Below are 24618 nucleotides of genomic sequence, written 5' to 3' on the forward strand. Positions count from 1 at the left end.
GTGTGTTACGTTCTACTCAGGATGCAAAAGGGGCTCTGGAACGGATCCCATTCACATCCAGAGGTACCACTGTATAGTCTGCCCAATCCAATGCCTAAGCCAATACCATTCACATTCTGTAACCAATAAAGTTGTGGCCTTCTTAGCCCATTAACCTAAATACTTGTGTCCATTATTTTATTTCCAAGCGGGGGCTGGGCCTCGACTCACAATGTCAAGGTTGCAGGTTTGATCCCCATATGGGACAGCTGCATATTCCTGCATTGCAGGGGGTTGAGCTAGATGTTCCTCAGTGTCCCTTCCAAGTCTACGATTCTATGATTCTGTGCTGAGAAGCTGCTGATCCAATGGTCTGTTATGCTTTTGATGCATTATGGTCTATTTAATCTAATCATGAGGCAGTCCCTTCTGCTTTTATGCACAAAGACCATTCAATAAATATGCAAAATTAAGGAGGCAATTAACATTTGAACACAACTCTACATCCTAATTGTGGTGGGCACTAAACTTATAAAATCTGAGGGTAAAAACAACCCTAAACACCACCACAGAGGAATCATAAACGACAGGGGTGGGACTAGGAAAGCCCAACACAAAATGCAAATTTCATCATGGCATCAGATTGAAAAGAATTAAAACACGCAGGCATTACCAGCTAGCATTGTTTAAAAATCATGCTAGCACAAACACAAGCAGGCTTCTGATTTTAAAACCACCACTAAACTCCACTAGAAGGATGCCATGAGGTGGCTTACAACATATAAACACAGAATATAAAATCACAAAATTTATATTTTATAAGTCTGAAACCCCACAGAACACCATGAAGATAACATGAGTCAAAATCAGTAAAATGACGCATCTACCACTGTATATAAGCAACACACTAGCACAATGCAGAGCAGCCCACATAGCCTAAAGCTGGCAGTTCAAACAGAGACTTGAATGCAGATTTCATCAGTCCTAGTTTAACCCTCATTCACTCTACATACTGGTTCTTCCAATTGTGCCACATCTGATATTGTTGGTGATGTGTTGGAATAGCATTCGGTGATTAATGTACACCCTCGACTGCACCACTATAACCTAAGTGCCCTCATTTCAGACACGGGGAAAATAATCAGCACTAATGATTCTCAGACAAGTGCTTTTGGGCAATTGTCAAAGCATTTGGGGAAAGCAAGAAAATGCAAAATGCTGCTCTTGCCAATTACTCACATAGCTCATCCTTGATTCCCTCCCCCTTTTAGTTTTCTCATGGAGGTGGCTCATGGAAAGAATGGCTATGTTGCTTTAAATGCCCTTCGACACAAGCAGAAAAGGAGGAGCAGAACAGTAGAGGAGCCAGGATGCTGAAGCACAAAGACAGGGCTCAAAGTTTGCTGCAGCTACTAAAAAATTATTGCTCCATAAAGATTGCAGGGAGCGGGAGCTTTGCCCTTGGGTTGGACAGAATTTCTTTGTGTTTTAATGCCAGACTCGCACTAAAACAGATTAGCACCGTTGGCACTTGTTTAAGCAATCAAAAGTGAGGCAGATTACGCACGCTGACCCAGGGAAAGGATTTGAAAATGCAGTGGGAAAGAAAGCTTTATGTTTCGTTAGCCACTTTGGTATAGTAATATATTAAATGAATAAAGCTATATTAAAAAAAAAACCACATACTGCACTATTCACATTCAGAAGCAAATTATACTGATATTCTTTTGCCACCCTGACCTAGTTTGTCAAAGGACAGAATCTGGAAATCAGTGGAAATAGGGACAATACTACATTTTCTATTCACCTCTTAGATGAAGTAGGAAAGTGGTGGGAAAGAGTGTCCAAGTTCCTAAAACAGGCTCACAACTTCCATGTTTCCTAATGAGCACCGAACTATTTAGACAGTTTAAAGATAGAAAAAATGGCATTGTAAAACAGGACTAAATGGGTTTGAACCACCGTACTTTAGATTAGCTTGGGAGTTCAACTCACTTAAGTAAAAAGGAGCTAATTACCACTACACACACACACACACACACACAGAGAGAGAGAGAGAGAGAGAGAGAGAATATTAGGTATTAACTAGGCGCAGGGACTCCTTGAGTTCAAATTGAGACCCAATAATTGGTTACTTGCACATGCAACAATGAGAGTTCTGACCAGCTTTTGTACTGCTAACTAATTCTAGGCTCCTGTTACCTATTTACCATGTATTCATCTCCCAATTGGTAAAGATACCCAACACCAGTGAGGGTTTTTCTGGGAATGCTCAAGGGTATGCAGTACCAGCGTATTATATTTACTTGTTCACTGCAAGGATGGTGAACCTGCAGCCCTCCGGATGTTCTTTGTGCACCTCTGGCCATTAGCCTTGTGGTCCAGCGGCTCCAGGAGTGGCACAGGTTCGCCATCCCTGATTTATAGAGTGCAAATGCTTCTATGTAAGTACACAAACACTGAGCTTCTATGCAAGTATGCAAATGCTGAGAAGTGACACACGGTGCAGTCTCATTAATACCCTATCCCAGCTTAGATGCAAGCAGGCTAAAAGTGGATTGAATACCTAAACACACAAAGAATCCTTTAATTTTAATGCTGGGCTTCTGGAGAGTGAGAGCCGAGGCTAAATACTAGCCAACATGCCAGGCCGTGTCTATAGAAACAGAGCGCCTTCAATCACTGGCTGTTATTGTAGCAAAATTACAACCTGCCAAAAAGCACTCTGCTCTGTCAGTTGCTCTGTGGCTGCAGAAGCAAGGGGGAAGGATTCCCGACCTCTTTCACTGTCCTGAGAACCAAATCTTGTTTACTGGCTGCACCACCTACATCCCCAAAAAGACCACCAGCATGGAAGACCAGCCTGACACAAACTGGGACTAAATACCTCTTGACAATTCCACCTCTTTGCTACCATAAATTTGGGGTTTTTAGAAGTTTGCTTCTCTTTTGAGGTAGCCTTTTTCTGCCCTTCCATGGAGTTTGTTCCCTAGCCTGGCTCGAGTGAACTTCTCTGGCATCCCAGTTTGAAATATTAAGTAGTCCGTTTTCCTAGTGCCAACAAAATTTGCACCTGGTACTATCTTTCTGAAACCAGGGAAGTCTGCTGCCCTGGAGAGGTATCAAAATGCCTGGAAATTTGATGGCTGTTGGACACCAAAGTTGCAGGCAGCAGAAAAGCAATTGTGTCTCCTACTGAAATCAGTGACAGACAAGAAATGAATAGGGCTTGCACAATGAATAAATGAATGTCCAATGAGTAATGAAAGGAATGTAATTCTAACAAGTAAGTAGCAAAACAAATGAAATTTCTGAAAATGAAAATAAATGGAAGTATAGTGTCCCGATCAAGGGCAGTATCATTCCTGCTCTGTTCTGCCACAGCTGGAATAATGTGTCCAATTCTGGGCACCACAATTTAAGAAGGATGTTGACAAGCTGGATCGTGTGCAGAGGAGGACGACCAAAATGATCAAGGGGTTAGAAACTAAGCCTTATGAGGAACGCTTGAAGGAGTTGGGTATGTTTAGTCTGGAAAAGAGGAGACAGGAGAGATATGATGTTGTTGTTGTCGTTTAGTTGTGTCCAACTCTTTGTGACCCCATGGACCAGAGCACGCCAGGCACTCCTGTCTTCCACAGCCTCCCGCAGTTTGGTCAAACTCATGCTGGTAGCTTTGAGAACACTGGCCAACCATCTCGTCCTCTGTCATCCCCTTCTCCTTGTGCCCTCCATCTTTCCCAACATCAGGGTCTTGGGAGATATGATAGCCATCTTTAAATAATAGGTTAGAGCAAGCTTGTTTTCTTCTACTCTGGAGCCTAGGACCCGAACCAATGGCTTCAATTTACAAGAGATTCCAGCTAACATCAGAAAGAACAGACTCCCATGCAAGGCGGTATACTGACCTCCTTCCTTGGAGGTTTTTAAGCAGAGATTGGATGGACACCTGTCATGTATGATCTAGCTGAGATTTCTGCACTGCAAGTGGTTGGACTAGATGACCCTCTGGGTACCTTCCAATTATACACTTCTGATTCTCTGATTAATTTTTATTGCACACTCTTTTTCATGGATTCTAGCTCATTAATGCTAATGCTCCAATAGATCAGTTGCCTTTATGGGGCCACAGGACATGTGAAGGTTTAACTGTTGCAGATCACCACCATCTTGTGGTGTAATGAAAAAAATAATAGTGCGACATTTTAGAAGTGGGTAGGATGTTTTTAATGCATTTCTCTTTCCTCTTGGTTTTAATGTATCTGTATGGGATTTGTTTTGTGTAGGGTTGCAAATCGCTTTTGGTTGCTCTGGGCAAGATAAAGTGGCTGACAAATTGAATAAATAAATAAAATAAAAATGGTGACTATAAGGGCAGTTCATGCCAAATGGCTCAACCTTGGTGCAGATATGAAATGTTTATACTTCTGATGGCTTGGAGAACAAAGTTCAGTGACTTGTAATGCTCATTCGATAGTGTACATTGTGACCTATGAATGATTCTGCAGCTCACATTGGAACAAAAACACCTCACTCACTCACTCACTCACGCCCTCTCACTCCAGCCCCCTTCCTTCCTCCCATCCAGCATTTATGGAGATGTGTCCCATGGTGATGTCATCAGGTGTGCACCAGGATCAGAGTTTACTTTCAACTAGGATTGAAATAAATTACCGTACCTTTCCGTCTATAAGACGCCCCCATGTATAAGACCCCCCTATTTTGGGGGACTCAGTTTTAAGAAAATGAGGGGAGATGGCCCAAAGTTGTTGAGCTTCTCCCCCCACGCAGCTGCGGGCAGGAAACACTCCCTAGATCGTTTCCCGCTCGCAGTGGCATCGGGGGAAACTGCGCTCCCGCCAACCAGCCGGCGCATGCACACACCACTTCTCCCCACCCCATGCCACTATCCGTGTTTTTTGACTATCCCCAGTTTTTTGACACAAATTTTGAGTCAAAAAACCTTGTCTAATATATAGAAAAATACGGTAAACTATTTTGTGATGGGGATGGAAATAGCTCAGCTTGCCAGGCCCAATTGCAAACTGAACCATTCACTATTCCCCAATTGCTAGTTTCTTTCGTACCTTCAGAATGATAAAAGATGCATGGTGTGAAATAAGCATCCCTACATGAAACACAGTGAACCTATCATGGATGGCAGTTGTTGCAATGGAAAATGAATTTGGTCCCTTCTGGCTATCTTTGATCACCATGACTACAAGCAACCTAGTGTTATAAGTTTGGGGGGCTGCAAGACTTCCCTAAATTCCTGGAACCAGAAAACAGAATTTAACCAACTCCTAAGAAGCCCCAGATGCAGCAGGAATTCAACTGCTGAGAATGGTTGAGTCATTAAGCAAACAAAGGCAGGGATATGTGCCATTAGCAGAGACTGCATCAGGCAGCAGATGGGTGGGGGCCCTCCTCCAGCTCAGAGTTAATTAGCAGAGTTGCATTTTAGGATTGCAGATTGCCTGATGTGAGCTGGGGGGTGAAGTGGGGTGTCAAGTCTGTAAGCAGCAAGCTGGGACAAAGGGCCATGGCTGATTTCTGCTGGTATTCAAGAATGTGGCCCTAGAAGCAAAAACTCTCTTGGAGTATAATGCCGTGAGCCCTTCCACCATATATTCGTATATAAACCATATAACAGGGTTTAAGCAACCTTTTTCAGCCATGGGCCGGTCCACCGTCCCTCAGACCATGTGGTGGGCTGGACTATATTTTTTTTGGGGGGGGGGATGAACAAATTCCTATGACCCACAAATAACCCAGAGATACATTTTAAATAAAAGGACACATTATGCTCATATAAAAACACGCTGATTCCCGGACAGTCCACAGGCCGGATTGAGAAGGCGAAAGGGCCGCATCCAGCCCACGAGCCTTAGGTTGCCTACACCTGCCATATATCATAAAGACATCATGGTCTACACTGTGCCTCATTTCCAAAGGAACCCCCTGGAATCTCGCACTGCTGTGGAGATTGGGGTGTGGTGTGTAACAACGCTACACCGTGTCATTGCTAAAATTTCTTGCATCCCATAGCATGTGCCATGTGTTTCTAGCCTGCCAACCATAAATAAACTGAATCAGAGGTGTGCTTGATCAAATTAAACATTTAAATCTCTCTAGCTTGTTTGTTGTGTGCTACACCTAAGCTGTGTGTGCTATCTGGCTTGAAATCCCTGTGACACCTTTCTTGCAGATGCATGAGTGAGAATTTCAGGCCTCTGCAAACTAATTGCACAGTTGATTACTTGAGTGCACATACTGTGAACTTTTTTTGAAAAATAAAACTTGTAATTTACAGTGAGGTATGCAAGTAAACTCCTTCAAAACTCCTATCAGGGTTTTCTAGCTTCCATACGATTACTGAGTGGCCTAATTTTTTATTAACATCATAGGAACAAATTAATTTACAGTGAAAGACTAACTTTACTGTAGCAGTTAACACTACATTTACATGCCTCTATAATTTACTTCACTTAGACTGTCTCCTATATTCATATTCATTATAAAAGCCCTCTCCTAATATAACTTGATTTGACAGGAATGCATTAGCTATGACAAATGCTTTATAACACACTCACACAATATTAACACAAGCAGAATGCATGGTAATTGCAGTTACTTAAACACTAAGGCTGGCATTTCCTGTTTGTTTCCATTCGTGCAAAATTCTGCAGCTGCGTATAAGTGAAAATTCTGTACAAACATTTCATTAAAAAGTAAAAGATACCATCAAGAATGATGTGCAAGATCTCTGTGGCATTTATTATTCTTTGGATATCATGCTTATCAAAGGAGAAAGAAGTACAGTGAACATTCACTGTGTGTAAAACACAAAAACAAACCTCCCTGAAAACTAGCAGAACAGGGAGTGGGCTGGACTAGCACCATGCTCCCTGATGTGCTAGCTTAAAAAAAGAAAGAAAAAAATCAAGGGAGATTTTCATACAGGAAAAACTTTGTTTTTAATACTGTATTTTATTAACGTTAGGTGCACTGGGCTTTGTATGAGGAAGAGAAGAATACAAAAACAATTAATCAATGAAAAGAATAATAAGTGTCTGATGTGCACTTCATTTCTCATGTTTTCATTCTAATTGCCAAAGAGGTACTTTTTCATCTACAATAGTGGTTCTCATACTTTTTGCAGTGGGTGGAAGCTTTAAACAAATCTTGCAATCAAGTATTTTAAAATGGTTTGGGGTTTTTTTTGGGTGGGGGGGAGTTGATTATTGGAAGAGCAAGCAAGGGGGAGCCTGCCCGAGCGGCAACGTTTAAAAACAGCAACTTTGAGGCTTTGAAAACTTCCCTGCCAGGCTGCTATCTTCTCTGATGGGAAAATTCTTTGTTTTCTTTCACATCCTTAAGGCTCCAGACCCAAATATTTAACTCTTGCTGCTAAGCTGCAGCTCAATGGCAGGTGTTAAGAAGGGGATGAGGGATTGTGGGTCCAAGCACAGTGAAGCTGAAGAGTTAATGGTAGGTGGAGCAAGAGAAGGGGTTAGGCAGGACCATGAACACATCTTTATATTAAGGTGCTGCTTTGCACAACTTAAAAGCTTGGTTTACTAAATACATTTTTAAGGTGAATGAGCGATATGTGTGGTCTGACAGAAGAGATCATAACCGCTTGGCTCCTGCTTGTTCTGCCACTAAGCTTAGCATGTCATCTCATCCTGAGCTCAAAGTTTAGCTCTCCCAGACAAACAATGAGCTGTAAACCACAGGGCAAACCTTGGGTGAGTGGGTTAAACCATGACCCTGCGTTCAAACAACACACTAAGCCAAAACATGGCTTAGAACAGTGTAGTAGCAGAGTTGTTCCTCCAGAACCTTGCATGTTTGCTCATGTATGCTTAGCCATGGTTTGGCTTAGTGTTATATTTCAAACCAGAATACTTTGGTAAGATGACAAGATGATAATGCTAGAGGACAAGAAGGAGGCGAGGCTCTGGCTCCCGGAGGGTCTCTGTCTAGTAGGAAACATCCTACCTGTCTATAATGATGAGCCTCCTCTAGTACTAATATTACCCTAATGAATTCCACTTTGGGAGCTAAAAACTGGGTGCCTTAAAACCCATACAGCCTTTTTAAAGACCTTCTCCAAAGCCTTTCATTCACTATGTTTCAATCTGACATGTACATTGGTTTGGAAGAACCAGGGAGGTTATTTTAGTCTGGCTTCGAAAAATAATGAGAACATCATGAAAGACTGCATCAGAATGCTTCCAACCATTTAATGACCTTTTGATAAAAATTGTCGGCAGATATTTAACCGGTGGGAGTAGGCTGTTGTTGGCTATAGAACAGCAGGCAGGATCACTTAATTGGGTGGTGGATTAAAGGAATAATCGACTGGTAGATGTCTCGGGTGAGTTTACTCCTATTTTGAATTTTTCTTGTAGCTATTAAACCAGCAGAGTAGAAAATAGACACATTTGGATGACAAATTGGGAACGCTAGTTGTAATAAGGAATAAAACTGTAGAACAGATGTCTCAGGACTCCCATGACAAGGTGAATGAGCTAAAAAGCTCATTTTAGAGTAGGCTAGCTTACTGCATGCAAAAATGAGATAGCTTGGAAAAGCCAGCAAGGAAATATGATAAACAACTTAGGACTTTTTTGCTACCAAAGTAGACAAGTGTCTTGTAAAGAACATACTAATCTTTCGCTCTGCCTTACGATCATTATCTGATCAAAATGCTTACACACATACACACACACGAAAACTAGTAGATAGGATTCTTAAACCCAGGATTCGGGGGCGGGGGGGGAGGAAATCATGTGCTTGGCACCTGGCACGGGTGAGCTTCACCAGAAGTTGTAATGTCAAGGAAGTGCTTTAAATTACAGACCATCAAACATTAGGCACAGCTGATATCTTGGAGAATAAATTTATTGGGAAAATGTAGGTCAGATGTGTCACATGTGTCTCACCAAAGAATTCTAAAGGAAAATCAAGAATAATTGAAGTTGCTGCATTAGAGGAAAAATAAGGCAGCTCTATTCAGAGAGCAATTTATGCACTGTGGCTAATTGGGCTGACTTTGATTGCTGCTTAATCACTCTCACTGTGGATATGTGGGGAATACAGGTAAGATGCAGACCCTTGAAAGGCAGCTTATGCCCTGGGGAAGGTAATGCAAATAGGTTCCCTTTCTCCTCTAAAAAGCCAAACCACGTTTCTTCATAGACAACAGTTAGGCGGCCTCCAGATTGCCTCTTTACTGAGCACTCATCATGATTTGATAGTCACAAAAGTTGACACAGAGCTCAAATTATGCTGGGTCTCTATTGAGCATTCATACTGATTTGCTTGTGGGGCAGTTATGCAACGATGAGCATTTATCCTACATTCATCCTGATTTGCTTGCAGGGTATTTATATGTCTTCCTGTTAGTTAGGACTCTTCCACACTTCTGCTTGTTCTGGAAATTCAGGGGAACTCGAATTTAGCGCTAAAAAGCAGTTTTCCCCGGGGGAAAGCGGCAGGACAAGAGGAAGTGTACATAAAACCTCAGTTACCCACCCCGCCCCAAACCACCAAAAGCCCCTTCTTTATAGAGCGGATTCACTGCACTAGGGCAACAGAGTGCTTTAACCCACTTCAATTATGCAAACCTAAAGTTCTGGAATATGCTTGAATCCCATAGGCATCTTAAAAGTTTGGGGAGGGGGAAGCAACCAAGAAGTAGGGGGTGCAATTTATCCCTAGGCACATGCTAATGCCATCCTTGCATCCATTAAGGCTATATTAATGACGATGATAATGATAATTATTACTGTATATAAATATTTTTATATCTAAAATCAGCTTCTTTACATTTATAACTATATAAATGTAAAGAAGCTGATTTTAGAATACTCAGGGTAGAATTTTGAGTTCAAAGTCCACAAGAGCCACAAATGGCTGCTGAGTGGCAATATTAGCACTGCCCTATATATCAACTGAATATTTCCTGCCCACTCCTTTCCTTCTCCTAATTCCACTTCTGTCAACTGTTACGCTTTCCTCCATTGCTCCTTTTCAGTCTAGTGCTTTGAAGCAGCAGCTGCTGCAATAGCCTATGTCACCTGAACTCCATTTAGGGAGTGGGCCTGCCAAATTGGTGCTGTGTGTCATTTCAGCCTGTTCACCATCTGTTCACCATCAGTGGCCAGTTATGGGTTTAGGAGAGAAGCTCTGAGTGGAAATGCAGGAAATAATCATGCCTTTTTTCCTTTTCTTTTTAAAGCAGAAAGATGTCTGTTGGCACTGACAGCTTCTCACTTTCTGCCCGGATCTTAAATTTATTTTAAACCCAATTATCTCTGTATATTGCACAATGCCATGGCCCTCATGCATGTTTCCCAATCTCACCTATTGTTTCAGCTTCGACTGCTCCTGTATTTCATTCTTTTCCCCATCAGCAACCACAGGCAAAACTACGAACATATCAACACTTCCCTTGTCAGAAGATAATTTGTCATGGTACAGTTGTTTGAGCAAGAATGTATACCCAGATTATAGTTACAGGCTGTGAGAAGGGGATGGGGAAGAAATATTGCATGCAATTTCTGGGCATTCCTCAGACATTACTTTTACTGCTCTCCAAAGATAAACTTTCCTATTTGTTAAATATCTGTTACATAAATTTCAGTTTGATCTGGTTCTAAAACTCAAAAGCAGTATCAGGGCTTGTCATCCTGGCTGGATAATGGTCAGGGTCTGTGGCTTTTCCATTGGCCTGTTTTACCCCCTACAGGCCCAGATGAAGACAAAATTTATGAGATATATAAAACTAGGCAGGCAGGCAGGCAGGCCAAAAAAAGGGCAAAGAAAAGTAAAGAAGGCGACTTGAGCTCATATTTTCCATGGGTGCAAACAGGTATTGGAATTAACACACATGCACCAATCAAAACCAGATTATTTGATAACTTGGTCCAAAAAAATTGAGTTATGTCTAGATGTGGTATAAAGGTTCAAGTAACTGATCAACCACTCCAAAACATCCAGGGTGAAGGAATCCGGAGTTGAAAATCTTGCAATCAGCAGATCCATGTAAATGCTTTCTCTTTTTTCTTTTGGAAGTAAAGCTAAGAGTCAAGCTATAATTTCCAGACATAGAGTAGGATTTGGAGCCTTCTGCACAGGGAGTTCATGCTTCTGTGGCTGGGCCCATTCACCACAAGTTTAGTGGTAGTGCCCGTCACAAATAATTGAAGGATACACAAAAGATGGTTTGACAAAAATTGTGGGCATTCCATTAGCTTGTTGGCAGAGCCTCTGATTTCAATGGAAATATAATCCACATGCTTCAACCTCTCATTTAAGTTAAAATAAAAAATAAGCCTCTTTTCCGTCAAGAAATGCACAAACCAATAAACAAAAATATAATCCAAACAAATATAAACAAGCAAACAAACAAATATGAACACAGCATGTCCTATAAAAGTTTCCATCCAAAATAAGCCATCCATTTGGAGTTCAAACACCTGGTGGAATTAAACAAACAACAACAACAAGTTGTAGACTACCAGACTTTCATGCACTTAATGGCTTCTGCTTCCCAATGTTAAGTAATTCCGGAACATTCTTAAGCCTTGAATGGAATCCAATGAATGTTAGTGCATTGGCCAGGGTTCAGTATGATGTGCACCACCAAATTTACCAGGGATGAGTGGGAGAGAAGATGGTCACTGTCATGCCCTTGTGGGGGGTGGGGGCATTGTGGCCATGTTCTTTGGAGCTCCTATCCCTGACTTATCCAGGGCACATACCTGAGTATGCCTTGTGGTGCTGTGAATGTTCTTCCTGAATGTACTTGCTGGGTCATTTACTGAAGCGGCTTAGTTCTATTACATCATGTAGACATTCCATTTATGCGCGAGGAACATTAAACACAATGGGGGTGACTTCAGAGCAAACATATATAGAATTATGATGTTAATGTCATTTAAACTGCTGTAGTCTAAAGCATTTTTAAAAATGCACTCCAGGAGATGTCAATGCCCTGATTCAGCGAGTGCTCTAGTATTACTCCATTTGCCTACAGCTCCGCCCAGAATCATTCTGTGCCCCAAAGGCTAATGGTATAAGCAAGATAACAAATGGCTCTTTCCCTTCCCGCTTCGCCTCGCACAGGGGCTGGCCTTTCCCATAACCTCCATTACCAAAACATTCAAAGTTTTCTGGTGATAGTTTATCTGTGGAGTCAGTCATCTGAAATCTTGACCAATGTGCTATTGCCAACACCTCACGCACCATTTAAACATATATATTTTTATACATGATATAGTAGTGGTGATGGCAATAAGACCTCCTCTCAGCTTACTTCAGATCTCACATTAATCTCTCAAAAATAGCTTTATAAAGCTGTTTTTTATTTTTATTTGTTTTCCCCAAAGGCACAAGTTGAAAGTACGAACATGATTTCCAAAGAACTTAGCAGGAGGGCTTCCTCAGTAGCACACATGCTTTTGATCAGTATTATCAGAGATCTAAATACCCGCTTTTCTTGGCCACTTTCCCATGCCGTGAGGCATTAAAGAGTTGCCTTTTTACAAGCAATATAAACCTAGGCGTTTCCCCCCTTTTCTATCTTTACTACTCTGTATAGTGTATATAGACAGAAAAAATGATCCAGTACAACAGGATGTACTAAATCAGAAACTTTCATATCATCTCTAGGCTATCCATAGTCTCAAGCTGAGAATTCACTCCCTGAGGCTGATATTTGTGCTTCCATAACTGAAGATTCAAGGGACTAAAGCTGAACCCAAGGCAAATCTAATGTATTTGTTTCTCCATGGAGTTGTAGTCTCTCTTCCATATCTGCTAAGGTTCACCATTCAGGAGTTATTTTTACCACGCCACAATAATGAATACAGTGGTACCTCTGGTTATGAACGCTTCTGGTTATGAATGCTTTAGGTTATGAGCTCTGCTAAGCTGGAAGTAGCTGCTCCTGGTTGTGAACTTTGCCCCAGGATGCGAATGGAAATTGTGCACCTCTGGCACACGCAGTGGGAGGCTCCATTAGCGAAAGCATGTCTCAGGATAAGAATGGTTTCAGCTTAAGAACAGACCTCCAGAACGAATTAAGTTCGTAGCCAGAGGTACCACTGTATCCAGAATCTTTGTGCGTCAGAAACTTTCCTTTTACACCATTTGAGATTTTTTAAAGGTGAAATTTTGCAGGCTTTAGAACCAAGGCTGTAAGGCTTAGAAAAGGTTCATTGTTCCAAATGACATGAAAATACTGTGCAACCCTATTAATCAAAATGCCTTTTACAAGATTACCATCATTTTACTGCTATGCTTTTTTTAAAAGCCCTTTTTTCATTCCTCACTTATATTGGCCCTTCTCCCAGAGGTAAAACTACCATTCATCATTGGCACAAGCTAATTTTATTAATGCATAAAAATTAGCATTGCCCATTGCCTTGCTCTGAGACTTAAAAAATTACCAAGTAGATAAGGGGCAAAACCTACTGATTTGCTTTCTGTGCTGTTTTATAGCTGCTAAAGTAGTCCGTCCTTTCAAGATACAGTAAAGATCATTTCGTGAAATAATTCTTAGCACAGGAATAACTTCCAGTCGTTGATGCCTTTGTTGTACTTCCTTTCCGTGTTAACCACCAAGCCTTGATACTATTCAACCTCTGTTCCAGGCTGTTGAACAGATCTGGCAGCATAGAATGCATATAGATAACCTTCTTAAATTAAGCTCAGTAGGAGGAACACCTAGGCCCTATTTGGCCATTCTACTCATGGTTAACAATACACTTGGGTGGGAAGCAGTGCTGCACTGAATAGTCCTTCCCTTTGGCATGTGTACACAGAATGCAAATGTCTGGAGAGAAAGCCTTCACTTGTAGGTGATTTGGAACCCTTGAGGAGCGTGCTTGAATAGGACTTGATGGGAGTTGCAATGCAATACCTTTACCTGCATCCCTTCGGAAACTATGTTCCATGGCCTCTTGTTGCCATTATCTGCAGTCCCCAAAGTTCTACAAGTTGCAACATCCAGGGATACCAATGTAGCCACCACTGAACTAAGCAAAAGCTGGTTCATGGTTGATACTGGGTTGAGTGGAGTAGAAGGGCCAGTGTGGATTTCTGTCTTCTTGGTCCATTGTTTCACCCTTCCTCCTCATGGAGTTCATGATGTCATTCTTGATTCTCCTCCTGCCATCTTTGTATCTAACTTGTGAGGTAACTTTGTTTGAGAATCTAAGAGGTTCTTGCCCTATGCCTCTAATTGTTCCTGGGTCCCAAATTACCTCCTATGTAGGGGAGCAACCTAAATACTATTTGGACGTATGCCCCATCTTTCCGCTTTATTAAAACTGGGCAACTGAGAAGTACAGAGCCAAAGGAGGAACCTGGAAGTGCGATGCTTTTTGTTGCTTCTGATATAAGCTCTCTAAGATTCAGACTGGCACCTCAGCAGTGGAGCGACTGAGAGGGTAGGAGAGAAATTAGGGAGGATGGCAGGAAAAGGGAAGTAGGCTGGAGGACTAGGGAGACCATGGAGCACTGCAGGAGTCAAGAAAGAGAATGCATGTGCATAGACAAATCAGATGCAGTATAAATTACCCTCTTAAAACTGCATGTTTTTATGGGTCCTGCCCTCATAAAAATCCAGCACTGCCATGATAAAAACATTTAATCTGCCATAATAATTGTTTTTTACAAGGGATCCCATCAAATTGCAGGTCACTTCTGTGTTCACATATGTGCTCTGTGATTTGTTGTTAGTTTTGATATCATCCTAGGTTAAAAAAGGGGACACGGGTGGCGCTGTGGTCTAAACCACTAAACCGGCTTGCCGATCAGAAGGTCGGCGGTTTGAATCCCCGCGACGGGGTGAGCTCCCATTGCTCGGTCCCTGCTCCTGCCAAGCTAGCAGTTCAAAAGCACGTCAAAGTGCAAGTAGATAAATAGGTACCGCTCCCGCGGGAAGGTAAACGGCGTTTCCATGCACTGCTGTGGTTCTCCAGAAGCAGCTTAGTCATGCTGGCCACATGACCTGGAAAAACTCTGCGGACAAACGTCGGCTCCCTTGGCCAGTAAAGCGAGATGAGCGCTGCAACCCCAGAGTCGTCTGCGACTGGACTTAATGGTCAGGGGTCCCTTTACCTTTACCTAGGTTAAAAAAAATCCATGAGATTTTTATGGACAGACTCATGCTTTCTCTCCCATCAATAACTGTAGCACATCTGAGAGCGAGTCTTTTCGGGAACTCTGATGATTTTCTGCTAGCAGAAAACAACCAAAACCAAACTTCTAATGGCCATGGTATACATGCTAGAATTTCCTTAAGTAGTTACTACTAGAAGTGTGCATGCACACGAAAGCTTACACCCAGAACAAACTTAGTTGGTCTCTAAGGTGCTATTGAACAATTTTTTAATTTTTATTTATTTATCTGTTTTATTCATTTTATAGATGTGTTTTAACTGCCTTGTCTTTACGTTTGAATTTGCATTTTACTGTATTTCATTATTTTATTTTATTGTGTTTGCATTTTATTGCTGTTAGAACCTTTGATTTAATGAAACACAATAAAAAATTGGAGGAAAGGCAGAACCCAAATTTAATAAATAAGCAAAAAAACCCCTATGGGTTAGATTACATAGAGGCTGTGACTTGCTAATTCGTGGTTGATTGAGGAACTGATTGTGGGCCTCCAGTGTGCAAAATGAATCACATTCTTAGTTCTGGATACAGCACTGAATTGTAACTGAGTTAACCATTAGTAGACCTGCAGCACCAACACTGAGAACATCTAGGAAACCAAAGAATCAAACTGCAGAGTCTAAAGGGAAACAAAGGGGCATCTAGTTCAGTGTCCTGCTCCAAACCTAAGACCACTCACACACCCAATATATGCAATCCAGACCACAAAGTAGCAAAAACACAAAATGCAACTTATTGAGCAGATGCTCCAAATGATTTCATCAAGTAGGACTAGCCACAAGTATAGACTGTGGAAATAAGCACCAGAAGTGTTTTGCATGGTTCAACAGCACTTTGAAGAGGATCAAACATTCCCAACAGACATGAAAATGTTTAGAAACAGAAATCCTGAGATGACTTCATACTTGGTTGTCACAGTAGCTCTGCATTGGCCAAAGTGATCAGTCTTTATGATTCTTTTCCATCACCTTTTTCTGTTTCCTACTATTTCCATTACTACTTTGTTTTTGTTCTTGTTTCTTTACTTGATAAAACTGCCACAAGCCTGCAATTACAATAATTTGGTATTCTGAGACAGTTTATTCTACAGATTCTTTTTAAAATATTTCAAGCCAGTATGATTCAGCTGACAGAATGTTGAAATGATTAAAGATCATAAACATCTGGGTTCCAATCCCCCCTCCCTGCAACAAGTTCATTGCAGAAACCACACTCTCTCAGCCTTCAAACAAAGTTGCTGTAATGACAATTATAGAACGCTGTTTGCTGATAAAATGCATAAGGAAAGAAGGTTGCACCTGTGGATACAACCTTTATTGATAACAGGTATCAACAAGCAAAACCCCTCTCTGATTGCTTGAGAAAAGAAAGCCACACCAACAAACCCTAGGAACACTGTTTTTGGAAAGGATCAGTCTTAAAAACTGGGCAGCATTCGTAAAAGCAGATGACCATATATAAAGGCAGAGTAAGACTTCCAAACCAAGGCTATGCAAGTTTGTGCTGTGCTAAACTGCAGTGTAGAAAATCCCTTGGTATCAAATGGCCTGCCACCCACAGTAGCTACTTGGCAGGGGGTTGGACTCAATGACCCTTGTGGTCTCTTCCAACTCTATGATTCTATGATTCTATTCTATGAAAAAAACAAATGACTTGACTCATTTCACATTTCTCTTTTCAGCAAGTCTTTTATGTATGCACTTCATGAGTCTGCATACAACAAGCACATGACAGAAAGTGACAAGATCATGTGCATGTGAGGTACTGCAACTGTCTGCCTTTGAAGTTTCCTGGACAGTGGCTCAGATTTTAAATACCAGGTTACTCAAATTCCATCTCCTTCACTAGCCGCCTGCAATTTTTTTTACTACCAGGAGAAGGAAAACATGCACACACACACACACACACACATAATCTGTTCTCAACCCATATTTTTCAGGCTCCGAAAGCAACCATAATAAGTAACCATAATAATATATATCAGTCGCACTTACCTGTTTCTGAGAAGTGTAGGTATTATCCTGCTTGAAATCATGGAACAACCATTTGAAATAATAATGCAGTGCTTAAAAATTTGTGACAATAAAGCTTTGATAAACAATGCTTTTTATCACAGACTCCCAGTCTCAATTAGTGCTATTTTTAAGCTAAAAATGTGTCACAGCTGACTGCAGAGAGAGAGAGGGAGAGGGAGAGAGAGAGAACGCCTGCATATAGACTACAAGTTCCTGAGAATTTCTATTTAATTGTTTGCTTGCCCTAGACATTACTCATCTTACACGTATGCATTCATGCCTGAAATAATGACAAGTCACTTTGTGCACAAGAGAAATCCGTTACACAACTCGTCATGATTACCTTACTCTCATAAGTTTACTGCGAAGAAGAAAGAAATCAATATTACATAGAATGATGGATCAAGCATGAATCAATGTGGCAAGCACATAACCAAACGGACATGGCGGTAAACAAGAAAAACAACAACAACAACAATAACAACAACAAAAGAAATAAACCACAACAGAGATTATCGCTTAACCTGTTTTGTCAGAGCTGGCATTGATGGTATTGGTAGTGATGGAAGTGAAGGTAGTCTTTGCGCTGTCCTTGGTAGTTACAGATTTCTGCTTATTTTTCATGGCTTCCAGTGCTTTGAGCTTCTTGGCATGTTTAGTGCCTTTGTAGTGGGCCGCAGCCTGGCTCTACAAAGGAGAAGAAAATGAACCATGCAATCAGGCTCATTTCTAAACTGGCATTCTCTGTATTAGTACAAATACAGACCACCTTTCAATAATGGGTACCATTCGCCATACCAAGGCAGTGAACCAAACTGCAGAATTATTTTTAGAATTGTATTTTGGAAACAGTGAGCTACTACATTATAAATATTGCACAGGGTTATCTGGCTTTCTCAACCCATATAACAAATTCCTTTCAGAATTTTGGCAAATAATTATTCTTCCTCTCCAGGGAATGGAACAAGGAGACATCCTCCCCAACTTGCAGTTAGCTATTAACTTGAATATGGATTAAAAGGGGATTTGATTTTAAAGGCCAGAAGTGGAAATGTTTCAAGCAGACACAGAAGGGAAATCATGCCTAACTTCGCAATGTAAAAGATAGCCTTCGACCAAACCGAGGCCTTTTTGCAAAATTCGAAATGAGCGACATTGCTTTGAAGCACAGTGCTAAAACTTGCAACATCTCCAGATGGTGAAGCTTCTTGGTGGAGTTAGAGTGAAACTATGACTAATTTGTAGGGGACATAGTGGACAGTAATTGTCAAGGGATTAGCTTAACACATGTGGGTTTCCTACCTGTTGACCGGCTAATGCTTGCATATAATAAAAACACCTATGCCCTGTATCCAGGAGGGCTCACATGTGGTAAGATAACCCCTTGAAATTCACCAAATGAAGCAGCCAAATGAACCTACTTCATTCCAGAACTGGCATTCCAAAGTAGTCATGACTTCACTCCAACTCTGTCAATACTGGAAACCTGGTGAGCAACTCTGACTTAAATCTCTTGCCCCGTTGTTCAAACTATCTTGCTAGTGAAGGCCACTTGGTTGCGAAGACCACAACTCAGTTAAAATATATGTGGGTGTGTGGGTGGTATTTGGTACGAAAAAACACAATTTGTCCCTAGCATTAGAAAAAAACAAAATCCAGAGACCAGAATGGAGCTCTGCAGATAGGAACTGGCTGAATTCTAAATGGTTGCAATAATTATTGGTGTAAGAGATAAGGTTAGGTGCCCCTCACATACCTCAATGGTGTATCTGAGTGTACCTCTTTATTTTCTCCAATACAAATGAATGGCTGCCATTCACAACTATAGGAAAACGCAGAATCTTGGGACTGTTGTTATAGAAGCAAATCTTGCCTCTGTGTGACACTGTGTGGCTAAACTTTGTTGACATGGCTCCCACTGCAATACACTTGCAGTGCACAAGCCTTCCCTTCCTTACATGGCAGATACTTTGCTAATTCACTATCCAGGTGAAATGGTACTCTCCCCAATCTCACTCCTTTGTACATGCCTTTTCTCCGTGCCCATCCAGTCCACTTCTCTAACCTGCTGTCCACGTGTGAATGTAGCATTTCATTAGGGTTTGCATGTGTAAAATCCAATGCGTGTAGGCTCTCTGGGAAATTGATCATGTTTTTCAGGCCTTCCCCACATTGATCTGGGGAGACTGCTTGGCCTGGTGATCTTGGAGATGGAACAGCCACATGGAGAGGTAGTGAAATCTTACATTTCACTATGCATGGAAGAGCGTACGTGAATTGGGTTTGTGCCTTCTTTATACAGAAGTGTGATCGAAACGCTCTGGTTTATACAATGAGATCCACATGTGCATGGATTACTTATTATTCTTTCATGAGTGGAGATGATATTTCAGGGCAAGCTTTGAATACAGCTTGAAAGGGGGTTTTGCAGAGCATTCCTAAGATTAAAGAGAACAGGCCAGTCATGTCACATGGAACACCATATCAGTGCTCACCAAGATATAAGGTCATGCTGTAATCACTGAGCCTACGCTTTCTACGTTTATTCATTTACCTAACAGCTGGATAAACAGTAGTTTATCTACACTACACTTGTTTATCTACAGAAACTGGTCTATTATTCTGAACTGCAATGTAGCAAATCTTTATGTACAAAACCAAATGCTTAAGTAGTGACTATCTTTGCTAAAGGGCAGGTCACTTAAAAATTTGTGCAGCTTGGCTACAGAGGACTATTCGGCTGTGCTCATAGTCAAAAGTATCAATGATCTTTTTTTAAGGTATTGTGGCAGGTACCCTTATTGAAAGAACACTGGACAGTGGAGATATTAATTAGAAACAAGTTGGAAAAAAATAGCACAATCATGCATCTTTTACGGTTTTCAAACAACACATAACATTAAGAGACATACTGTAAGCCAAATGTGAACAGTTAAGAGGTGTTAATTGCTATTAAATTGAAAGACCAATGTTAGGTTAGGATGGCATACATAAAATGGCAGCATATCATAAACATTCACGTCATCATTGCCATGTGTTTGTTTCTGTAGTCCAACAGCGTTGGGGTTTTTTTTAAGCTGTTCTCTAATTCGAACTAGATTTCAATACTGTCTATTTGACTCTGTATTCCATCAAAATAAAACTGTCATAATTATTTTGCCTGCTTAAATTTCCATATTATTTGATTACTTCAAGTTGTTCACTGTTATCTTTTTTACTAACAGATTATACAACACCTGTTCATATGCTGAGTCCACTCTGATCCCACACCCCAACTTCAGTGAAAGGTACACAGGCATAAAAATACATCATAATGCACTGGATTATCAGATTTATGTCTTCTGAAATATAAAATGAAACTGCTCTCAGCGCACAGGTAAAACTGAATAGCAAACGTCCCATGGAGTGCTGGAACTTCCCCTACTCTCAGATGCATTTAAATGCCTTGTGTTAAAGTTTCAGAATGTAAATCTTTAATTTCCATAGGGATATGAAGGCATTTAAGGTGGTTTCAAGATAAGTAGAGTTGGCAGATTAATGGTACTTCTATGTGGGAAAGATAGATTGTTCACCAACAGATTTAACCAGTTTTTAAATAAAACTACACCAGAGATTCCTTCCTGAACCTTTAGAGTTGAACTGGAAATAATAATAATAATAATAATAATAATAATAATAATAATAATAATAATATGATGTCATTGTGTTTTCCTGAAAAGTAAATTGTAAGAATGGAAAAAGAGTGGGAAGATCGGACAGTGGTGGACTTTCCTTCACTGGTGGTTTTTGAGCAGAGGTTGCATAGCCATCTATCATGGATGCTTTAGTTGAGATTCCTGAATTGCAGGAGGTTGTACTTGATGACCCTCTGGGTCCCTTCCAACTCCACAGTTCTATAATTCTATTATACTGCATTCCCCTATGATATTTGTGCAATACACAATAGTAATATTTGACTGAATAATTTAATTTACCGTATTTTTCACCCTATAGGACGCACCATCCCATAGGACGCACCTAGATTTGGGGAGGGGGATCCACCCACCCACCCACCCACCCAGGCGCGGGGCTGGAGCGGGGGAAGCCCGAGCTTCCCCCAACCCCAGCCCCCAGAACGCTTTGGGAGCTTGCGCGGCTGGGGGCAGGGGAAGCCTGAGCTTCCCCCAACCCCAGCCCCCAGAATGCTTTGGGAGCTTGCGCGGCTGGGGGCAGGGAAAGCCTGAGCTTCCCCCAACCCCAGCCCCCAGAACGGTTCCCAGAGTGATGCCAAAGCTGCGCGCAGCTTCAGCATCCCTCTGAGAGCTTGCGTAACCTTTGGGAGCCTGGCGCAACTTCGTGCCAGGCTCCGGGGGGTTGCGCGGAGCTGCGCCGATCCCGGGAGGGGGGAAAGTGCATCCTAAAGGGCAAAAAATACAGTACCAAGTTAAAATTACAAAAAAAGGGAGGGGAAGAGACAACAAGCTTCACCATAAAATGCCATCTTCTTGAAGCAAAAGGGCTAAAATCTGACAGATTTTGGGGGGGGGGAATGTAATTATGCCAGAATGTCATGCAGAAAAGGAAAAATGGAGCCGCAGCCTGAACCTGAGTGGAAACCCTGATGCAGAACTGTGGAAGGAGACGGGATGACTGATTGTACCATTTTATCCAGGGTTGGAAAGAAGCATACATACTGTGACATTCCTTAAGATAATAGTGGCAGAAAATGAAAAGTACATTGAAAAGGAATTTTAAAATCATTTATAGCAATCTTCTAGAAAGACTAGTGCTATGCAAGAAAGCAGTGCTTGCATTTACTTGGCAATCCGTAAGAAAACTTCTGTCACTGTGAGTTTAGAATATATTGTTTAATTTTACCTGCATCTGCAAATCCCAGGCATAATGAGGTGGTGTAAAAAACAAATTAACAAAGGAAGATTTGATGGCTTCTTGTTCCTGCACATTGTGGGACCTCTGTCCCACCACCAGCCAAACAACAACAACTAAGGTATCTACAATGTAGATCTATTTTCATTTTACTTATAATGTGTGTGTGAATTATCGATACTTGTTCAGGACTTACAACAAGTGTAAGGATTAGTTCAACACTATTGCTTATCTTTTATTTTTATTCAACATACAATTTCTTTACTCTTCAATCATCTAATCAATAACTTACACAAGAAGTCTTCAGCTGAGTAATGACTGAGAAGGTTTTGAAAGATCTTACCCATACCAACTTGTCTGCCTAATGCTAAAATTGCTAGAAGGAAAACTGACTTAAGAGTATTTTAAAGTGGAAAAAGACAAACCTAAGTATGAACTCCTGGGACGCAGGTGGCACTGTGTTCTAAACAACAGAGCCTAGGGCTTGCTGATCAGAAGGTTGGCGGTTCGAATCCCCGCAACGGGGTGAGCTCCCGTTGTTCAGTCCCAGCTCCTGCCCACCTAGCAGTTCGAAAGCACGTCAAAAGTGCAAGTAGATAAATAGGTATCGCTCTGGTGGGAAGGTAAATGGCGTTTCCATGCACTGCTCTGGTTCGCCAGAAGCGGCTTAGTCATGCTGGCCACATGTCTGCAGACAAACGCCGGCTCCCTCGGCCAGTAAAGCGACATGAGCACTGCAACCCCAGAGTCATCCACGACTGGACCTAATGGTCAGGTGTACCTTTACCTTTAAGTATGAACTCCTACATGACTAAGGCATAAAACACTCTGTTGCACTGCTGAATTAAAGGTAAAGGACCCCTGACAGTTAAGTCCAGTCAAGAACAACTCTGGGGTTGCGGCGCTCATCTCGCTTTACTGACCGAGGGAGCCAACGTTTGTCCGCAGACAGGTAAGTGCACAGGTGCATAACTAGTTGTTGTCTTATGAGTCCAGGGAGTAAAGATACAAGAAAGGTATAAGAAACATATACTGAAACAACATTTTTTGGAAAGACTATCAGGAGTTTTATCAGACAAAATTCTGAAGCACTTTCCCTGTGAAAACCTGCCCTTTACTGCTGAACCAGAGTGACCAGCAATCTGCAAAAAGCCCAAACTGCCATTTGCTTTGATTCAGCATTAAAGAGCAAGCTTTCCTGGCGAAAGGGGTGAGGCAAAAAAAGTGCTCAGACAGGGAACTTTAAAGTGCACACTTGTGCCTAGAAAGTGTGGGGCAAAAGTTAAGTGTGGATAACAGATCTCTAGATTTCCCCCAACTTCTGCCTTTCATTTGGTGCAAGATAGAATCAGCAAAGCAGGAACAAGAAGCTCTCCTACACACACAATTTTCATATTCAGTTATTCACACTGCAGAACCAATGTTTTGCAATTTTGCAGTCATCAGCACTGAGGCTGCTACCCTGAAATTACTATATATTATGTATCCCTCATTCATTTATGGATATTCAAAATGTACTTGCCCTTTGGTACACCCAACCTCCAGACTTTTAAATTAACCGTAATTACATTTTGTTAGATGTGTTTTAATGTTAGAAATATTTGAAATCTAAAAACCTCTGCTATTTCGGAATCAAGTGCATAACCTTAATGTAGGAGGCCCTCCAGTAATGAGCTACTTTATGTATTTTCCCCCACTGTTACAGCTCCAGAAAGCTGCTCCTCTAGAAAATCAAACTGAACTGGGGGTGGAACATGGGGCCCAATTTTCTTCTCCCTCACGTAGCAACTGCAATTATCATCTGATTGGCTGATTTATTCAGCCTTCCATAATGCTACCTTTCTTTGTGACAGTGATTTCAACAAGTAAAATAGCACCTGTTTCAATGGGTGGAAAGTTTTCACAAGGAGACTTTATTAAACACAGGATAAATTGCCAATCAAATGGAAACCTCCATGGTTTCGGTGGGGGAAGAAGAAGCACAATTTCAACATATACAGTTCACATGGTCATCTAAACCTTTCATTTATTTTCCGAGTTAAATTTCTCTCTAATTTTTAAATTACACATTCTGAAACAAAAGCATTGACCTGCAAATGAGGATGTGGTTTTCTCTCTCTACATGTGAAGTTAGAATTGTGCACGTTTAACACCTGTATTAATATAAATAAAATCAAGGAAAACCATTCTATGTGCATGTTTGGCGGATGGGAACTAACATCCAAACTACAAAACTGGGAACACACACACATTCATATAACACCCAAGAATTATGAGACATTTCTTAAAATTAATATTTAAAGTAAAAAGAACAATTTTCTAGAGATGATACAAGAAGAAAAGCAGCTTATAATAAAATAATAATAATAATAATAATAATAATAATAATAATACAATAATAATAATAATAATAATAATAATAATAATAATAATAATAATAATTTTATTATTTATACCTCACCCATCTGGCTGGGTTTCCCCAGCCACTCATTAATTATCATTAATTTTAGTTGAAAAGAATATCATGGCACCTTATATAAAACTAATGCTTTCCTAAAAC

The 24618-nt window shown here is 41.0% G+C and overlaps 1 protein-coding gene and 1 long non-coding RNA gene across 15 annotated transcripts in view; one reads left to right on the plus strand and one right to left on the minus strand.

Moving 5' to 3' along the window:
* The window catches only part of LOC309325779, a 117710-nt gene that overhangs the window by 52259 nt on the left and 40833 nt on the right, over positions 1-24618 (plus strand). The gene's annotated exons all lie outside the window — the stretch shown is intronic.
* The window catches only part of ZNF385D (zinc finger protein 385D), a 583216-nt gene that overhangs the window by 37921 nt on the left and 520677 nt on the right, over positions 1-24618 (minus strand). For all 13 annotated transcript variants that reach the window (XM_081882143.1, XM_081882152.1, XM_081882148.1 and 10 more), the window contains one exon: positions 17717-17879. In XM_081882143.1, coding sequence (XP_081738269.1) covers positions 17717-17879 — 163 coding nt within the window. The remainder of the gene's footprint in view (positions 1-17716; positions 17880-24618) is intronic.

Source organism: Podarcis erhardii (assembly GCF_964252035.2).
Source record: "Podarcis erhardii genome assembly, chromosome: 12".
NCBI classification, from domain to species: domain Eukaryota; kingdom Metazoa; phylum Chordata; class Lepidosauria; order Squamata; family Lacertidae; genus Podarcis; species Podarcis erhardii.